Consider the following 15727-nt stretch of genomic DNA (forward strand, 5'->3'; position numbering starts at 1 on the left):
CTCGGCAATTGCGAATTTTGAACGTATTAAAGACATTTATAAATGAAAGATTGCAATTAAATAAAGTCTGCAGGTAGTATTCTAACGACTTTAAATTACGAGTACGATAGCAGAAGTACCTATAAGAATGCCTTTATTACTGTAAAACACTTATTGGTGTTACTTCACGTAATTAGTTATGAACAACAACATAGCTCGCGAGATATTCACTTCTACTCGCACACTACATCTTCACTTCAGAAGCCATGGAAATCTTACAAGTGCACAAGTCGGATCTACGAAATATTTCTATCTCCCGCGACCACGCGCAAACTGCTCCACTCTCCAAGTCTTTCCCACGACCGTGCGTCTGTCGCGGCGTACTGTCCCGGACACTCTCATGTCCTCTCCCGTACTGTCTAGAACGCCCCTGTCCTCTCTCGAAACGATCCTCCTCCCCACCTCCATGTAGTCTCTCCACGTGTCGTTTTTGGAACGATCGCTGTGATTGTCTAGAGCGCTCCCGCTCTGTCTCCATGTCAACGCACACTCACAAACATAATGAAAACACATTCTAAATACTGGATTTACATTTAAATAACTTGAAATTAAATAAATATTCCTACGGCTGGACCATAAACACGCTCTAACGCACTTTGTAAAATACATAATCAAATCAAATAAAAATATATCAAAAGAATAGAAACAAAAGATGGGCCAGTAGCCTAATGTCTCTGTGCTTTCTAAAACACATTAAATATTTAACCAATTTCTTCACGAACAGTATATATCGGATATAAACAAAGACCTAGATGAATAAGAATATTTATAAGCATGCTGCTGCCGTTTTTTCGTGTAACTGTGGAGTACGTATGGCCTGACACGATTAATAGTAATCGCCACTTTGACCTGCAATAACTCATGTACTATTCAAGTTATATGCCTGTAATTCTTACCAATTTAGGTTTACACTAATAGCTTTCTAAAGGCACGTCGATCGACAAAATCGAATGAATCGTTTAGATTTTGTAAATTCGTTGCTGGTTGTTACTTGTATAATTTACAGTCGGATACTAAACTTTAAACTAATAAATGTACTGAAAATCTGATTACACCATTAGAATCGTATGGTGATGTACATGTTTTTTTTAAGGTATCATGATTCCTCTGGCTATTATTAACTTCTACATGAGCTGTGTAATGTCTGCGACTATGGTTTCACAAAGTCCGCCATCTTTGGCACTCCGTGGCATACAAATTTCCTGCAGCGACACAAAGCCCATTCTGCGACACAGCGTTAACATGGAATTCCCAGCCACGTGGTCGGTCTGAACCACGCGCTGGGGCTACCCCTCTTGCTCCGGCTAACTTACGGCACCGCGCGGTTGCTGACGAGCCCCGGCTTGCCGAGCGGCGCATGCGACCACGCCAACTCCGAACTTAGAATATTTTGAGGGCGCCACAACTCACCCGTTACCTCACAGCTTAAACGTTTATTCATACCACAAAAAGATACTACTTTCCTTCGTAAATACTCATTGTCTTTATTTTATTTATTTTTATTTATTTATTTATTGTTCCGTGGGACCAAATTAAGGAGAAGTCTCCATGGTCATGGAGCGAGTCAATACATGAAATTACAACACGATAGTAGAAACAGATAAAATGAAATATAAGTAACATATTCAGGCGACAATTCTTAAGTTTAAATAAAGAAAATCGACAATGTAACACTGGAATTTGCTTAATTTTTCAGCTCTTCCAGGAGCTCCACGAAAGAATAGAAGGAGTGAGCCATGAGGGAACACTTCAGTTTAGACTTAAAAGCGTTTGCGCTACTGCTAAGATTTTTGAGTTCTTGTGGTAGCTTCTTTCTGCACAAGAGTCAAGGAAGTGCATTCCACATGCAGATTGGATTTCTGCCTAGTATTAACTGAGTGAAAGCTGCTAACTCTTGGGAATAAGCTAATATTGCTAACAACAAACGATGTTAAAGAAAATATATACTGTGAGGGCAATGTCAGAATTCCCAGACTATTGAATAGGGGTCGACAAGAGGTTCTCGAACTTACACCTCACATAGCTCTAACAGCCCGTTTTTGAGCCAAAAATATCCTTTTTGAATCAGAAGAATTACCCCAAAAAATAATACCATATGACATAAGCGTATGAAAATATGCGAGGTAGACTACTTTTCGTGTTGAACTGTCAGTTATTTCAGATACTGTCTCGCTTACAATATGCCCATTCTGTCTGATCAAAATATCGGTTCTTGTTGAATTGTGAGGTATAAACTGTATAAACTGAGTCTTACTGTGATTTAGCATCAAATTATTTTCCACAAGCCACCAACTTATTTCATGAACTACATTTTTGATACTGTTTTAATATTACACACAAGATCCTTCACTGCCAAGCTGGTGTCATCAGCAAACAGAAATATTTTTGAATCACCTGTAATACTAGAAGGCATATCATTTTTATCAATAAGAAACAGCAATGGCCCCAGCACCGACCGTTGGGGAACGCCCCACTTAACAGTGCCCCACTGGGACTGAACATCACTACCACTCTCAATATTGCGGAGAATTATCTTCTGCTTTCTGTTCCTAAAGTAAGAGGCGAACCAATTGTAAGCTACTCCCCTTACTCCATAATGGTCCAACTTCTGCAATAATATTTTGTGGTCAACACAGTCAAAAGACTTCGTTAAATCAAATCTCATCATTTTATGCATCTTCTGCGTGTAAGTCCCATGTCATTTTATATGTGCTTGCGACATTCAGGAGTTGCATGACGCTGGACTAAGAATCTGAAATTCACTTCATGAACAAATAAATAACACTTTCCAGAACACAAGCAGAAGGCTTCCTATTTCATGTTAATGGTAACTGAGGTGAAGGCGTCATTTTCGAGTAGTCCCTTTCTTCCATAGTGCTAGTGAATGCTCGTAGAAGCACGTGAGCTAACTGGGATGCTGCAAAGTGGTGTCAGACACGTACCATTCTCGTGGTTACAGCGTGGGCGCCGATGGGCGTGGTGGAGCTTGCGCTTGCCGCCGCGCTGTGCCTGTTCCCGCGTCAGCTGCCCGCCACGGCCCGCCGCAAAGCCAGGGCGCCCACCCCTCCACACCTCCAGCAGCAGCAGCAACAGCAACTGCCCAAGACCTCATTCAAAGGTAAGCTCCACATGCTGAGGCGTACTTCTTGTTTATTTTAACTGCCACTAGATAATGTAAATCCACAACATCCAGTAGAGTAAGAGTTCTGTCCCAGACTCCCACAGTCGTCACGAGAGAGCCGAACGGGATAGGGTGGTGATCACCTACACTACTGGCCGTTAAAATTGCTACACCAAGAAGTGCAGATGATAAACGGGTATTCATTGGACAAATTTATTATACCAGAACTGGCATGTGATTACATTTACACGCAATTTGGGTGCATAGATCCTGAGAAATCAGTACCCAGAACAACCACCTCTGGCCGTAATAACGGCCTTGATACGCCTGGGCATTGAGTCAAACAGAGCTTGGATGGCGTGCACAAGTACAGCTGCCCATGCAGCGTCAACACGATGCCGCAGTTCGTCAAGAGTAGTGACTGGTGTGTTGTGACGAGCCAGTTGCTCGGCCACCATTGACCAGACGTTTTCAGTTGATGACAGATCTGGGGAATGTGCTGGCCAGGGTAGCGGTCGAACATTTTCTGTACCCAGAAATGCCCGTGCAGGACCTGCAAAATGCGGTCGTGCATTATCCTGCTGAAGTGTAGGGTTTCGCAGGGATCGAATGAAGGGTAGAGCCACGGGTCGAAACACATCTGAAATGTAACGTCCACTGTTAGAAGTGCCGTCAATGAGAACAAGAGGAGACAGAGACGTGTAACCACTGGCACCCCATACCATCACGCCGGGTGATACACCACTATGGCGATGACGAATACACGCTTCCAATGTGAGTTCACTGCGATGTCGCCAAACGCGGATGCGACCATCGTGATGGTGTAAACAGAACCTGGTTTCATCCGAAAAAATGACGTTTTGCCATTCGTGCACCCAGGTTAGTTGCTGAGTACACCATCGCAGGCGCTCCTGTCTTTGATACAGCGTCAAGGATAACCGCAGCCATGGTCTTCGAACTGATAGTCCATGCTGCTGCAAACGTCGTCGAACTGTTCGTACAGATGGTTGTTGTCTTGCAAACGTCCCCATTTGTTGACTCAGAGATCGAAACGTGGCTGCACGATCCGTTACAGCCATGCGGATAAGATGCCTGTCATCTCGACTGCTAGTGATACGAGGCCGTTGGGATCCAGCACGGTTTACCGTATTACCCTCCTCAACCCAACGATTCCATATTCTGCTAACAGTCATTGGATCTCGACCAACGCGAGAAGCAGTCTCGCAATTCGATAAACCGCAATCGCGGTAGGCTACAATTCGACCTTCCTCAAAGTCGGAAACGTGATGGTACGCATTTCTCCTCCTTACACGAGGCATCACAACAACGTTTCACCAGGCGACGCCGGTCAACTGCTGTTTGTGTATGAGAAATCGGTTGGAAACTTTCTTCATGTCAGCACGTCGTAGGTGTCGCCACCCGCGCCAGCCTTGTGTGAATGCCCTGAAAAGCTAATCATTTGCATATCACAGCGTCATCTGCCTGTCGGTTAAATTTCGCGTCTGTAGCACGTCATCTTCGTGGTGTAGCAGACATAATTGACAATAACACATTTATTAGGCAGTAATACAGGATTACCTTCCAAAGCGCCACTCCACAGCCGGGCCAGTAAGCAGCACCACGTCAGCAGCGTAATGCCGGCATGCGCTCGACCCGCAGTACAGCCGACACAGTTAGACATTTGGTAGTGGCTGTTGCGTCATGGGGCAGCCGTCGAGCCGCTGCTGCCAGCTCCACAAATCGATATCCAAAGTGCACTGGTTGACGTCCAAGATTGGCACCCACGATTTACGCCCCAGGACCACCTGAAGTAATTGCTGGCTCGCAGGGGTCGGCTCTCAGCCTCCAGCAGACCTGCAGGGTGACGACGGCCTTCGTCCCCCATCAGCGTTCCATCGCAAGTTGGCAATGCGGCTGGCAGCCATGGGGCATGCCCTGGGGCGACCTCCATAGCGTCCCCTCACCCTGGATAGCTACAACTGACACTAGAGCTGAGAGACCACACACTTGGCAGTCGGCAATCAGCACTCAGCTATCAGCCATTTCCAGTCTGTTCTGCAACGGTGGGGATGCTATGACATAATGTGTCCTGATTTTCCTTCGCTCTCGGCTCTTATAGTGACTTCGAACTTTCGCAACTTCACCTTTCAGATGCTCTTTTCTGCCGATTCAGCACCTGAACACTCATTGTTGCATTGTAACTAGCCTTCCTTACGAGACTCTGCTTTGCCACTAGTATGACGGTATCTCTCGGCTTCCATGCTATCATTATGCTTTGCTTGCTGACCTGGATCCTCGGTCGTTCCCTGTGGTATGATAGCTTCCGTGCTTGCCGCAACTCGCTTAGCATTTCCCCGGAGCTGCCAATCTACTGGTTATTGATACAGGCGGTTCGCCTTCTATGAGCTGCCAAGGTAGAACTTGGACGAATTTTTAGTTCCGCCAGGGATACTATCTTGCGGTGTAACAAAATACTTAGCTTGCAGTAGTTGCTTCGCCAGGGTGCAGGTCGACAGCTACATGTGTATGTTTATAAGTAATAAACACTTCAAATAATCTTCGTTTACTGTTGTTCCATTCACATACAACATGACATTGATGCACTGAAGGATTGAAGTATATTGCTATTCTCTGAGACTCAGTATTACCACCTTCACCCTAGGCTAAACAACATAAGATCATCTTGTAAAAATGTGCACATCTGCTGTCTGCTAAGACGTATGCCAAGAGCCTCACCACAACTGCCCATGAAAGTGCTGCCGAAAAAAGTCCAAAAACACCCCCCCCCAAAAAAAAAAAGTTCAAAGGGCTCTGGGCACTATGGGATTTAACATCTGAGGTCATCAGTGCCCTAGAACCTAGAACTACTTAAACCTCACTATCCTAAGAACAACACATACATCCGTGCCCGAGGCAGCATTCGAACCTGCGACCGTAGCCGTCACACGGTTCCTGACTGAAGCGCCTAGAACCGCTCGCCCACCCCGGCCGGCAATACCCTCCCCCCATGCCACTTTCTGGTGAGGTTGCTGCTTTTAGTCTAATGGCTTGTGACATCATTCCAATTGCGTTACACAAGCCCTACTTCAGAATTACTATCTGTCCTATGAATCAAATTAAGTTACATATAAATTTAAATTATGTTGAAGGCTAATAGTACAAATACTTCACTACCTCCTAATCACACTGCGAATTCTTCACAAATTGCCAGTTCTGGTTGCAAACATATTCTGCTTTTAACATTCTGAGCGAAATGTGTTGAAAACGTTGGAAAGGGCCGAAATCATTAAAAAAAATCACTATGAAAAGTCAAAATAAAAATTTAATAGAATGTTGTCACTCGGTACACAGAACGATTCCATTTGATCAGAGGATTGCGAAACTGTAATTGGATTTCGACTAGGCAGAGTATGATGAAACTTGTTGCTATCTATTTATCGAGGCTTTAATTAATTATGTAATATTATTTAAAATCGCCTCTTAACTGAAACTAGCTGGCAAAAGTGAGGTTTTTTCACCTCCTGCTTCGTCTGAAATACATCAATTGCTTCAAAAGGCTTTTCTGAAAACGTGTCAAAATGAAGATGAGCATTATTCTCATACCAGAATAAGTTGATGGAAGCCATCCCACCCCCACCTCCCATCAAACTTATTACGTCACTGCGAATAAGAGATGTTTCTGGCCCCCACTACATGTTAGGAGCACAGGGGACAATTCCTAAAACACAAACCAAGTACAAAAACTTGAAACATACGAACAAAGCTGATAAAGTAAATTAAGAGAAAGATTGTTATGGAAAGGGACGGATATTAAAAGCACTTCTCGTTCATAAACTGTATCGTCTTCATTTTACTGCTTTTCACTGTTTTTGTTTTGGATCTCGACAAGCTGACGGCGATGTTTGTCACTGAAACTGCATGAACTGGTCGCTACTGAACATATACACAGCGTAGTATTGACTGCCGGGCAAGAAATTTCTTCAGAAAAATGCACTTTCGCGGTTTTTAGCTAGGAAGTTAGTGAATATTACGACAAAATTCTGTCATATAACCACTGAACTTCATAAACTGATAAAACACACTGTCTGACAAAAAAGTAACGCACACAGAAAGCGAGGAGGAAACGAAATGGAACTTCACGGGTTGGGAGGCCGTGTGATGCTATTTCAGTGACTGCGAAATCGTGTCAGATTCGCAAAGAACTTGGCGATAAGAACCCACTTGTCATTACAGACGTTGCACGCCGTCGGGCCTCGGCGCATGCTCTGATTAGGTCAGGATGGGTTTCATAAAGCTGCTGCATCCTCTCCTCAGGCAAGATGGACCACTTCCGTTGTGACTTGTCCTTGATACCCCACATACTGGCACTGGGGTGGAGTTGACCTCCTGGCTCGTCCCACACGTTTTGTATCGGGAACACATCTGGGGAGCTTGCTGGCCGTGGGAGTATCACAACATCAAGTAGACAGTTAATAGTGACAAGTAAGATATGTGGACTTGCATTATCTTGTTGAAAAATGGCACCACGATCTGTCGCATAGCGCTAACACATGAGAACTCAGGCTGTGCGTGATGTAACGCTGTTCCGCCTGAGTTCGCTAAATCACTACTAGCCGTGACCTGAAGTCAAAACCGTGTGGCTCCCCACAATCCTAAAGCCAGGTGAAACACCGCTGCGCCTCTCCAAAACACTAAAAGAGTGAGACCTCCCGCCCGGTGTCCGTCATACTCGCCGACAACGCTCATCCAGGGCAGTGCGGAACCACAATTCATCGCTTTACACAATGTGATCCCGTTCATCAGCATTCCATGCTTGCCGTTCACGACACCAATCTTGGTGCTAACGGCAGCTTGCTCATGTGACAGTAGTTCGCTAGTCCGGCTGCTGTTCATCTTTGACTGTTGGAGTGGGATACAGAACGTTGCAGGGAGTCCACTATTTTCAAAATTAGAATTATAGATTAATACCTCCAGCTGCTGACGGGCGTTGATGTATATCAACGGGGACAGGTGAAAATGTGTGCTTCGACCGGTACTCGAACCCGGTATCTCCTGCTTACATGGCAGACGCTCTATCCATCTGAGCCACCGATGGCACAGAGGATAGTGCGACTGCAGGGACTATCTCGCGTACGCCTCCCGCGAGACCCACGTTCTCACCTTATATGTCGACACTCTACGTTCATAGTGCCCCTACCCAACACACTCATTACTCGTGGAAGACTTTCTTACCAAGTCCCGTAAGAGTTCGGGTAATATGTGTGCATCCGCACAGAAGAAGAAGGTCATGGCCGGTATTGCGAGAACTATGTGCTTAAAAGGATATGGTGTCTGTTCTTTCGGACATGACCAACTTCTTCTGTGCGGATGCATAAACAGTGCCCGAACTCTTACGGGAATCGGCAAAAAGCCGCGAGTGATGAGTATAATGGGCAGGGGCACTATGAATATAGTGCGGGACAATAAATTGGGAATGTGGGTCTCGCGGGAGGCGTGCCAGAAATAGTCCCTTCAGCCGCACTATCCTCTGTGCCCTCGGTGGCTCAGATGGATAGAGCGTCTGCCATGTAAGCAGGGGATCCCAGGTTGGAGTCCCGGTCGGAGCACACATTTTCACCTGTCCTCGTTGATACACAGCAACGCTCGTCAGCAGCTGAATGTATTAACATGTAATTCTACTTTCGTTCTAGACGGCTGCAGGTAATAAATGGTGTCTGTTATTTCGTACATGTCCGAAAGAACAGACGCCATATCCATATAAGTTGTTGTTGTTCTGGTCTTCAGTCCTGAGACTGGTTTGATGCAGCTCTCCATGCTACTCTATTCTGTGCAAGCTTCTTCATCTCCCAGTACCTATTGCAACCTACATCCTTCTGAATTTGCTTAGTGTATTCATCTCTTGGTCTCCCTCTACGATTTTTACCCTCCACGCTGCCCTCCAATACTAAATTGGTGATCCCTTGATGCCTCAGAACATGTCCTACCAACCGATCCCTTCTTCTAGTCAAGTTGTGCCACAAACTTCTCATTCTCCCCAATCCTATTCAATACCTCCTCATTAGTTATGTGATTTACCCATCTAATCTTCAGCATTCTTCTGTAGCACCACATTTCGAAAGCTTCTATTCTCTTCTTGTCCAAACTAGTTATCGTCCATGTTTCACTTCCATACATGGCAACGCTCCATACAAATACTTTCAGAAACGACTTCCTGACACTTAAATCTATACTCGATGTTAACATATTTCTCTTCTTCAGAAACGCTTTCCTTGCCATTGCCAGTCTACATTTTATATCCTCTCTACTTCGACCATCATCAGTTATTTTGCTCCCCAAATAGCAAAACTCCTTTACTACTTTAAGTGTCTCATTTCCTAATCTAATTCCCTCAGCATCACCCGACTTAATTCGACTACATTCCATTTTCCTCGTTTTGCTTTTGTTGATGTTCATCTTATACTCTCCTTTCATGACACTGTCCATTCCGTTCAACTGCTCTTCCAAGTCCTTTGCTGTCTCTGACAGAATTACAATGTCATCCGTGAGCCTCAACGTTTTTATTTCTTCTCCATGGATTTTAATACCTACTCCGAATTTTTCTTTTGTTTCCTTCACTGCTTGCTTAGTATACAGATTGAATAACATCAGGGATAGGCTACAACCCTGTCTCACTCCCTTCCCAACCACTGCTTCTCTTTCATGCCCCTCGACTCTTATAACTGCCATCTGGTTTCTGTACAAATTGTAAATAACCTTTCGCTCCCTGTATTTTACCCCCGCCACCTTCAGAATTTGAAAGAGAGTATTCCAGTCAACATTGTCAAAAGCTTTCTCTAAGTCTACAAATGCTAGAAACGTAGGTTTGCCTTTCCTTAATCTAGCTTCTAAGATAAGTCGTAGGGTCAGTATTGCCTCACGTGTTCCAATATTTCTACGGAATCCAAACTGATCTTCCCCGAGGTCGGCTTCTACCAGTTTTTCCATTCGTCTGTAGAGAATTCGCGTTAGTATTTTGCATCCGTGACTTATTAAACTGATTCTTCGGTAATTTTCACATCTGTCAGCGCCTGCTTTCTTTGGGATTGGAATTATTATATTCTTCTTGAAGTATTGCATATAAGTATATCCACTATTTTCTGTCGGATAGGAGGCACAGATAAGAAGAGGTTACGATGTGCATGGCGTACAATACGACAATCCTCCATCGTGGTGGTCAGACGTGATTGACCGAAACGTTGACGTTATGCCTGGCCTCACGTTCTCATGAAGTCCAACATCAGGGCAGTGTCACATCCGAATGCCCCACATATCTGGGTATTACACTATTCGACCAGCCGTCCAAATGGAGACCCACAATCAAGTAGTTTTAAACTCCGTCAGTTGCTGATTACGCTGCCTGGTTTTCCATGTTCTTCATAGTGATAATTGAACATCTGACGCTTCTCACGCTGCTCATAGATCCCGTCAAGCTTGGTAAAAGCACTAAAGTCGTACAGCACTAATGCAATCTAGCGGCTGCTCTACCTCTCACAGAGAATTGCATCTCTATTCTTTTACATACCAGCCAATGGTGTGTGCGTGTACGGAGTCACATTGACATCAGACCGACCATGTTTTCTGGGAAGGGGAGACCGGGGTACATTTATGTGGATTCCTTTTCCACGTTTTTCGAATTTTTTTAGTTAGATTTATTTTGTTTATAATGGTTTAGTCTTATAACATTGTTACTAAAGAATAGCTTGGTACATACTACACTCCTGGAAATTGAAATAAGAACACCGTGAATTCATTGTCCCAGGAAGGGGAAACTTTATTGACACATTCCTGGGGTCAGATACATCACATGATCACACTGACAGAACCACAGGCACATAGACACAGGCAACAGAGCATGCACAATGTCGGCACTAGTACAGTGTATATCCACCTTTCGCAGCAATGCAGGCTGCTATTCTCCTATGGAGACGATCGTAGAGATGCTGGATCTAGTCCTGTGGAACGGCTTGCCATGCCATTTCCACCTGGCGCCTCAGTTGGACCAGCGTTCGTGCTGGACGTGCAGACCGCGTGAGACGACGCTTCATCCAGTCCCAAACATGCTCAATGGGGGACAGATCCGGAGATCTTGCTGGCCAGGGTAGTTGACTTACACCTTCTAAAGCACGTTGGGTGGCACGGGATACATGCGGACGTGCATTGTCCTGTTGGAACAGCAAGTTTCCTTGCCGGACTAGGAATGGTAGAAGGATGGGTTCGATGACGGTTTGGATGTACCGTGCACTATTCAGTGTCCCCTCGACGATCACCAGTGGTGTACGGCCAGTGTAGGAGATCGCTCCCCACACCATGATGCCGGGTGTTGGCCCTGTGTGCCTCGGTCTATGCAGTCCTGATTGTGGCGCTCACCTGCAAGGCGCCAAACACGCATACGACCATCATTGGCACCAAGGCAGAAGCGACTCTCATCGCTGAAGACGACACGTCTCCATTCGTCCCTCCATTCACGCCTGTCGCGACACCACTGGAGGCGGGCTGCACGATGTTGGGGCGTGAGCGGAAGACGGCCTAACGGTGTGCGGGACCGTAGCCCAGCTTCATGGAGACGGTTGCGAATGGTCCTCGCCGATACCCCAGGAGCAACAGTGTCCCTAATTTGCTGGGAAGTGGCGGTGCGGTCCCCTACGGCACTGCGTAGGATCCTACGGTCTTGGCGTGCATCCGTGCGTCGCTGCGGTCCGGTCCCAGGTCGACGGGCACGTGCACCTTCCGCCGACCACTGGCGACAACATCGATGTACTGTGGAGACCTCACGCCCCACGTGTTGAGCAATTAGGCGGTACGTCCACCCGGCCTCCCGCATGCCCACTATACACCCTCGCTCAAAGTCCGTCAACTGCACATACGGTTCACGTCCACGCTGTCGCGGCATGCTACCAGTGTTAAAGACTGCGATGGAGCTCCGTATGCCACGGCAAACTGGCTGACACTGACGGCGGCGGTGCACAAATGCTGCGCAGCTAGCGCCATTCGACGGCCAACACCGCGGTTCCTGGTGTGTCCGCTGTGCCGTGCGTGTGATCATTGCTTGTACAGCCCTCTCGCAGTGTCCGGAGCAAGTATGGTGGGTCTGACACACCGGTATCAGTGTGTTCTTTTTTCCATTTCCAGGAGTGTATATTTAAGAGTGCAAAGTAGTTTTCTATAGATTCAAGACGAGTGTATAACGTGCCCCAGGTATAGAGTTTTACTGGCAATAAACAAATTTTCCGACGAACTTCCGCCTGTTAAGGTAGTATGTCCTACACAGAAGTTTGAACGTTGAGTAAAGACCTATTTATCATCACTGTCCGAGTTGCAGTTTATGCACAGTAAAAATAATGTTTCCTGTGGCACGATCGTCGTCAGTCCACCCTTAACGTCTAAGGCACTGATCCCATTCTTGATTTCTTTTTGATCGGTTTTACCGTTTCAAGGAACAAATACAAAGGTAATTTTCATCATTTACATTGGACTGCTGCAGGTTTTAAGAGAAAGGAAGAAGAAGTGGCTGGGACATTCATTGCAACGGTGAGTGCTTGCTAACAGTCGCTTTGGACGGGCTAATTTTCGAGAGAAGATTGTGAGTCAGGTGGAGATACGAGATCACAGATGACATAAAGGGAAGAGGGAGAGGATGCCAGAAGACAGGAGAGCATGGAGGGTCACCGTGCGAAAACCTGCTTTTGAGCAGAACAATAAAGATAACGTGAGAAGTAGGCCTATCCACATTTCTCCTTGTTCTATCTTTTAGCAATTTCTTCCGATTTTTAGTCATTGCTGTCGTTGCATTAATTTTATATGTTTGAGATTCATTGGGTTCAAACATCTTTTTTTAGCAATTTCTACCTTTTATTGTCCTGTGCTTTTATTTTTCTACATTGCGTTTCCAGCTGTCGTTGGCTTAAAATTTCTTTGAATGGGGTGTGAAGGTACGTTTACATATTTGGTTTATATCGGCACATGTATGCGCGACATGTACAGGGTGTTTCAAAAATGACCGGTATATTTGAAACGGCAATAAAAACTAAACGAGCAGCGATAGAAATACACCGTTTGTTGCAATATGCTTGGGACAACAGTACATTTTCAGGCGGAAAAACTTTCGAAATTACAGTAGTTACAATTTTCAACAACAGATGGCGCTGCAAGTGATGTGAAAGATATAGAAGACAACGCAGTCTGTGGGTGCGCCATTCTGTACGTCGTCTTTCTGCTGTAAGCGTGTATTGTTCACAACGTGCAAGTGTGCTGTAGACAACATGGTTTATTCCTTAGAACAGAGGATTTTTCTGGTGTTGGAATTCCACCGCCTAGAACACAGTGTTGTTGCAACAAGACGAAGGTTTCAACGGAGGTTTAATGTAACCAAAGGACCGAAAAGCGATACAATAAAGGATCTGTTTGAAAAATTTCAACGGACGGGGAACGTGACGGATGAACGTGCTGGAAAGGTAGGGCGACCGCGTACGGCAACCACAGAGGGCAACGCGCAGCTAGTGCAGCAGGTGATCCAACAGCGGCCTCGGGTTTCCGTTCGCCGTGTTGCAGCTGCGGTCCAAATGACGCCAACGTCCACGTATCGTCTCATGCGCTAGAGTTTACACCTCTATCCATACAAAATTCAAAAGCGGCAACCCCTCAGCGCCGCTACCATTGCTGCACGAGAGACATTCGCGAACGATATAGTGCACAGGATTGATGACGGCGATATGCATGTGGGCAGCATTTGGTTTACTGACGAAGCTTATTTTTACCTGGACGGCTTCGTCAATAAACAGAACTGGCGCATATGGGGCACCGAAAAGCCCCATGTTGCAGTCCCATCGTCCCTGCATCCTCAAAAAGTACTGGTCTGGGCCGCCATTTCTTCCAAAGGAATCATTGGCCTATTTTTCAGATCCGAAACGATTACTGCATCACGCTATCTGGACATTCTTGGTGAATTTGTAGCGGTACAAACTGCCTTAGACGACACTGCGAACACCTCGTGGTTTATGCAAGATGGTGCCCGGCCACATCGCACGGCCGACGTCTTTAATTTCCTGAATGAATATTTCGATGATCGTGTGATTGCTTTGGGCTATCCGAAACATACAGGAGGCGGCGTGGATTGGCCTCCCTATTCGCCAGACATGAACCCCTGTGACTTCTTTCTGTGGGGACACTTGAAAGACCAGGTGTACCGCCAGAATCCAGAAACAATTGAACAGCTGAAGCAGTACATCTCATCTGCATGTGAAGCCATTCCGCCAGACACGTTGTCGAAGGTTTCGGGTAATTTCATTCAGAGACTACGCCATATTATTGCTACGCATGGTGGATATGTGGAAAATATCGTACTATAGAGTTTCCCAGACCGCAGCGCCATCTGTTGTTGAAAATTGTAACTACTGTAATTTCGAAAGTTTGTCCGCCTGAAAATGTACTGTTGTCCCAAGCATATTGCAACAAACGGTGTATTTCTATCGCTGCTCGTTTAGTTTTTATTGCCGTTGCAAATATACCGGTCATTTTTGAAACACCCTGTATATATGTCTCTAGGACGTGTATCGCGACTTGTGTGAGGGCGCTACTTCCAAGTCATACAAGTGTGACCGTACGTTTACATCTGGCAATTTGTATCAGTGCATTTAGTGATGCAGACCTGTTCGGAATTCGCGATGGCTTCCCAAAACGATGTTGAAGACTTTACTGTTTTATGTGCTGGCTGGAAAGAACGGCACAACACCACAAAACGCAATAAATACATCAATGGACTCCACGGAACACTCAAGATCAAATAGGCAGTTGTAAACAAACATGGCGGTGTGGCACCAAGAAAGACTGGTACTGCGCATGCGCAGCGTCTGTGACTTGACGGGTATATCGCAAGAAAGCTATATATAAAACACATATGACACATATATACTCGGGAAGGTCCAGTGAACCTTTATATGACATGGTGTATCGCGACATGTCAGATAGATATGACCCTCATACAAATTGCGATACATATAACCCACTGTAACCATACCTTTAGAATGGCAATGCGAAATAGTGCGTAAACCTGCCCCAACAGAAACGCAAAAACGTGCCCCATCGCCATGTTTGAAATAGATTCAGAAATAAAGTAGCAACTTTCAGGCTTTCAGCACAAGTGTAAAAAACCCTCTTTATTAACTGATGACTAGTTTTCAGTCCATTTTCAAATTCTCCAAGTAAGACATAGAACGACATCCTTAACTGCTGACACCGTTTCTGGCCGGTACATGCTTAAATTCTCCGTCGTAGCAAGCTGGTTTGTTCTTACTTTCTTCAAATTCATTAACAGCCACATAACGAGTGCAGCTTCTATTGAACGCATGCTGCAAAATATCATATAGACAGATCTCCGCGTTCTGTTTCGTGGTTCTTAGGTGCAGTTCTATACAATGCAGCTATTTTTTCAATCAAAATTCAGTACCACTTTGCCCTACAAATTCGAACATAATCGTTGCCAGGTATACAAAAACGCCGCTCCAACTTTGGGGTCTACTTCCTCAGTTTGTG

The 15727-nt window shown here is 45.5% G+C and overlaps 1 protein-coding gene across 1 annotated transcript in view; it reads left to right on the top strand.

Annotated features, from left to right (window-relative positions):
* LOC126245342 (solute carrier organic anion transporter family member 74D-like) overlaps positions 1-15727 on the top strand; it is a 200667-nt gene that overhangs the window by 141472 nt on the left and 43468 nt on the right. Inside the window, exon 7 of the mRNA XM_049948306.1 lies at positions 2999-3157. Within this exon, the coding sequence (XP_049804263.1) occupies positions 2999-3157 (159 nt within the window). The remainder of the gene's footprint in view (positions 1-2998; positions 3158-15727) is intronic.

This window comes from Schistocerca nitens, chromosome 1, assembly GCF_023898315.1.
Source record: "Schistocerca nitens isolate TAMUIC-IGC-003100 chromosome 1, iqSchNite1.1, whole genome shotgun sequence".
NCBI lineage: Eukaryota > Metazoa > Arthropoda > Insecta > Orthoptera > Acrididae > Schistocerca > Schistocerca nitens.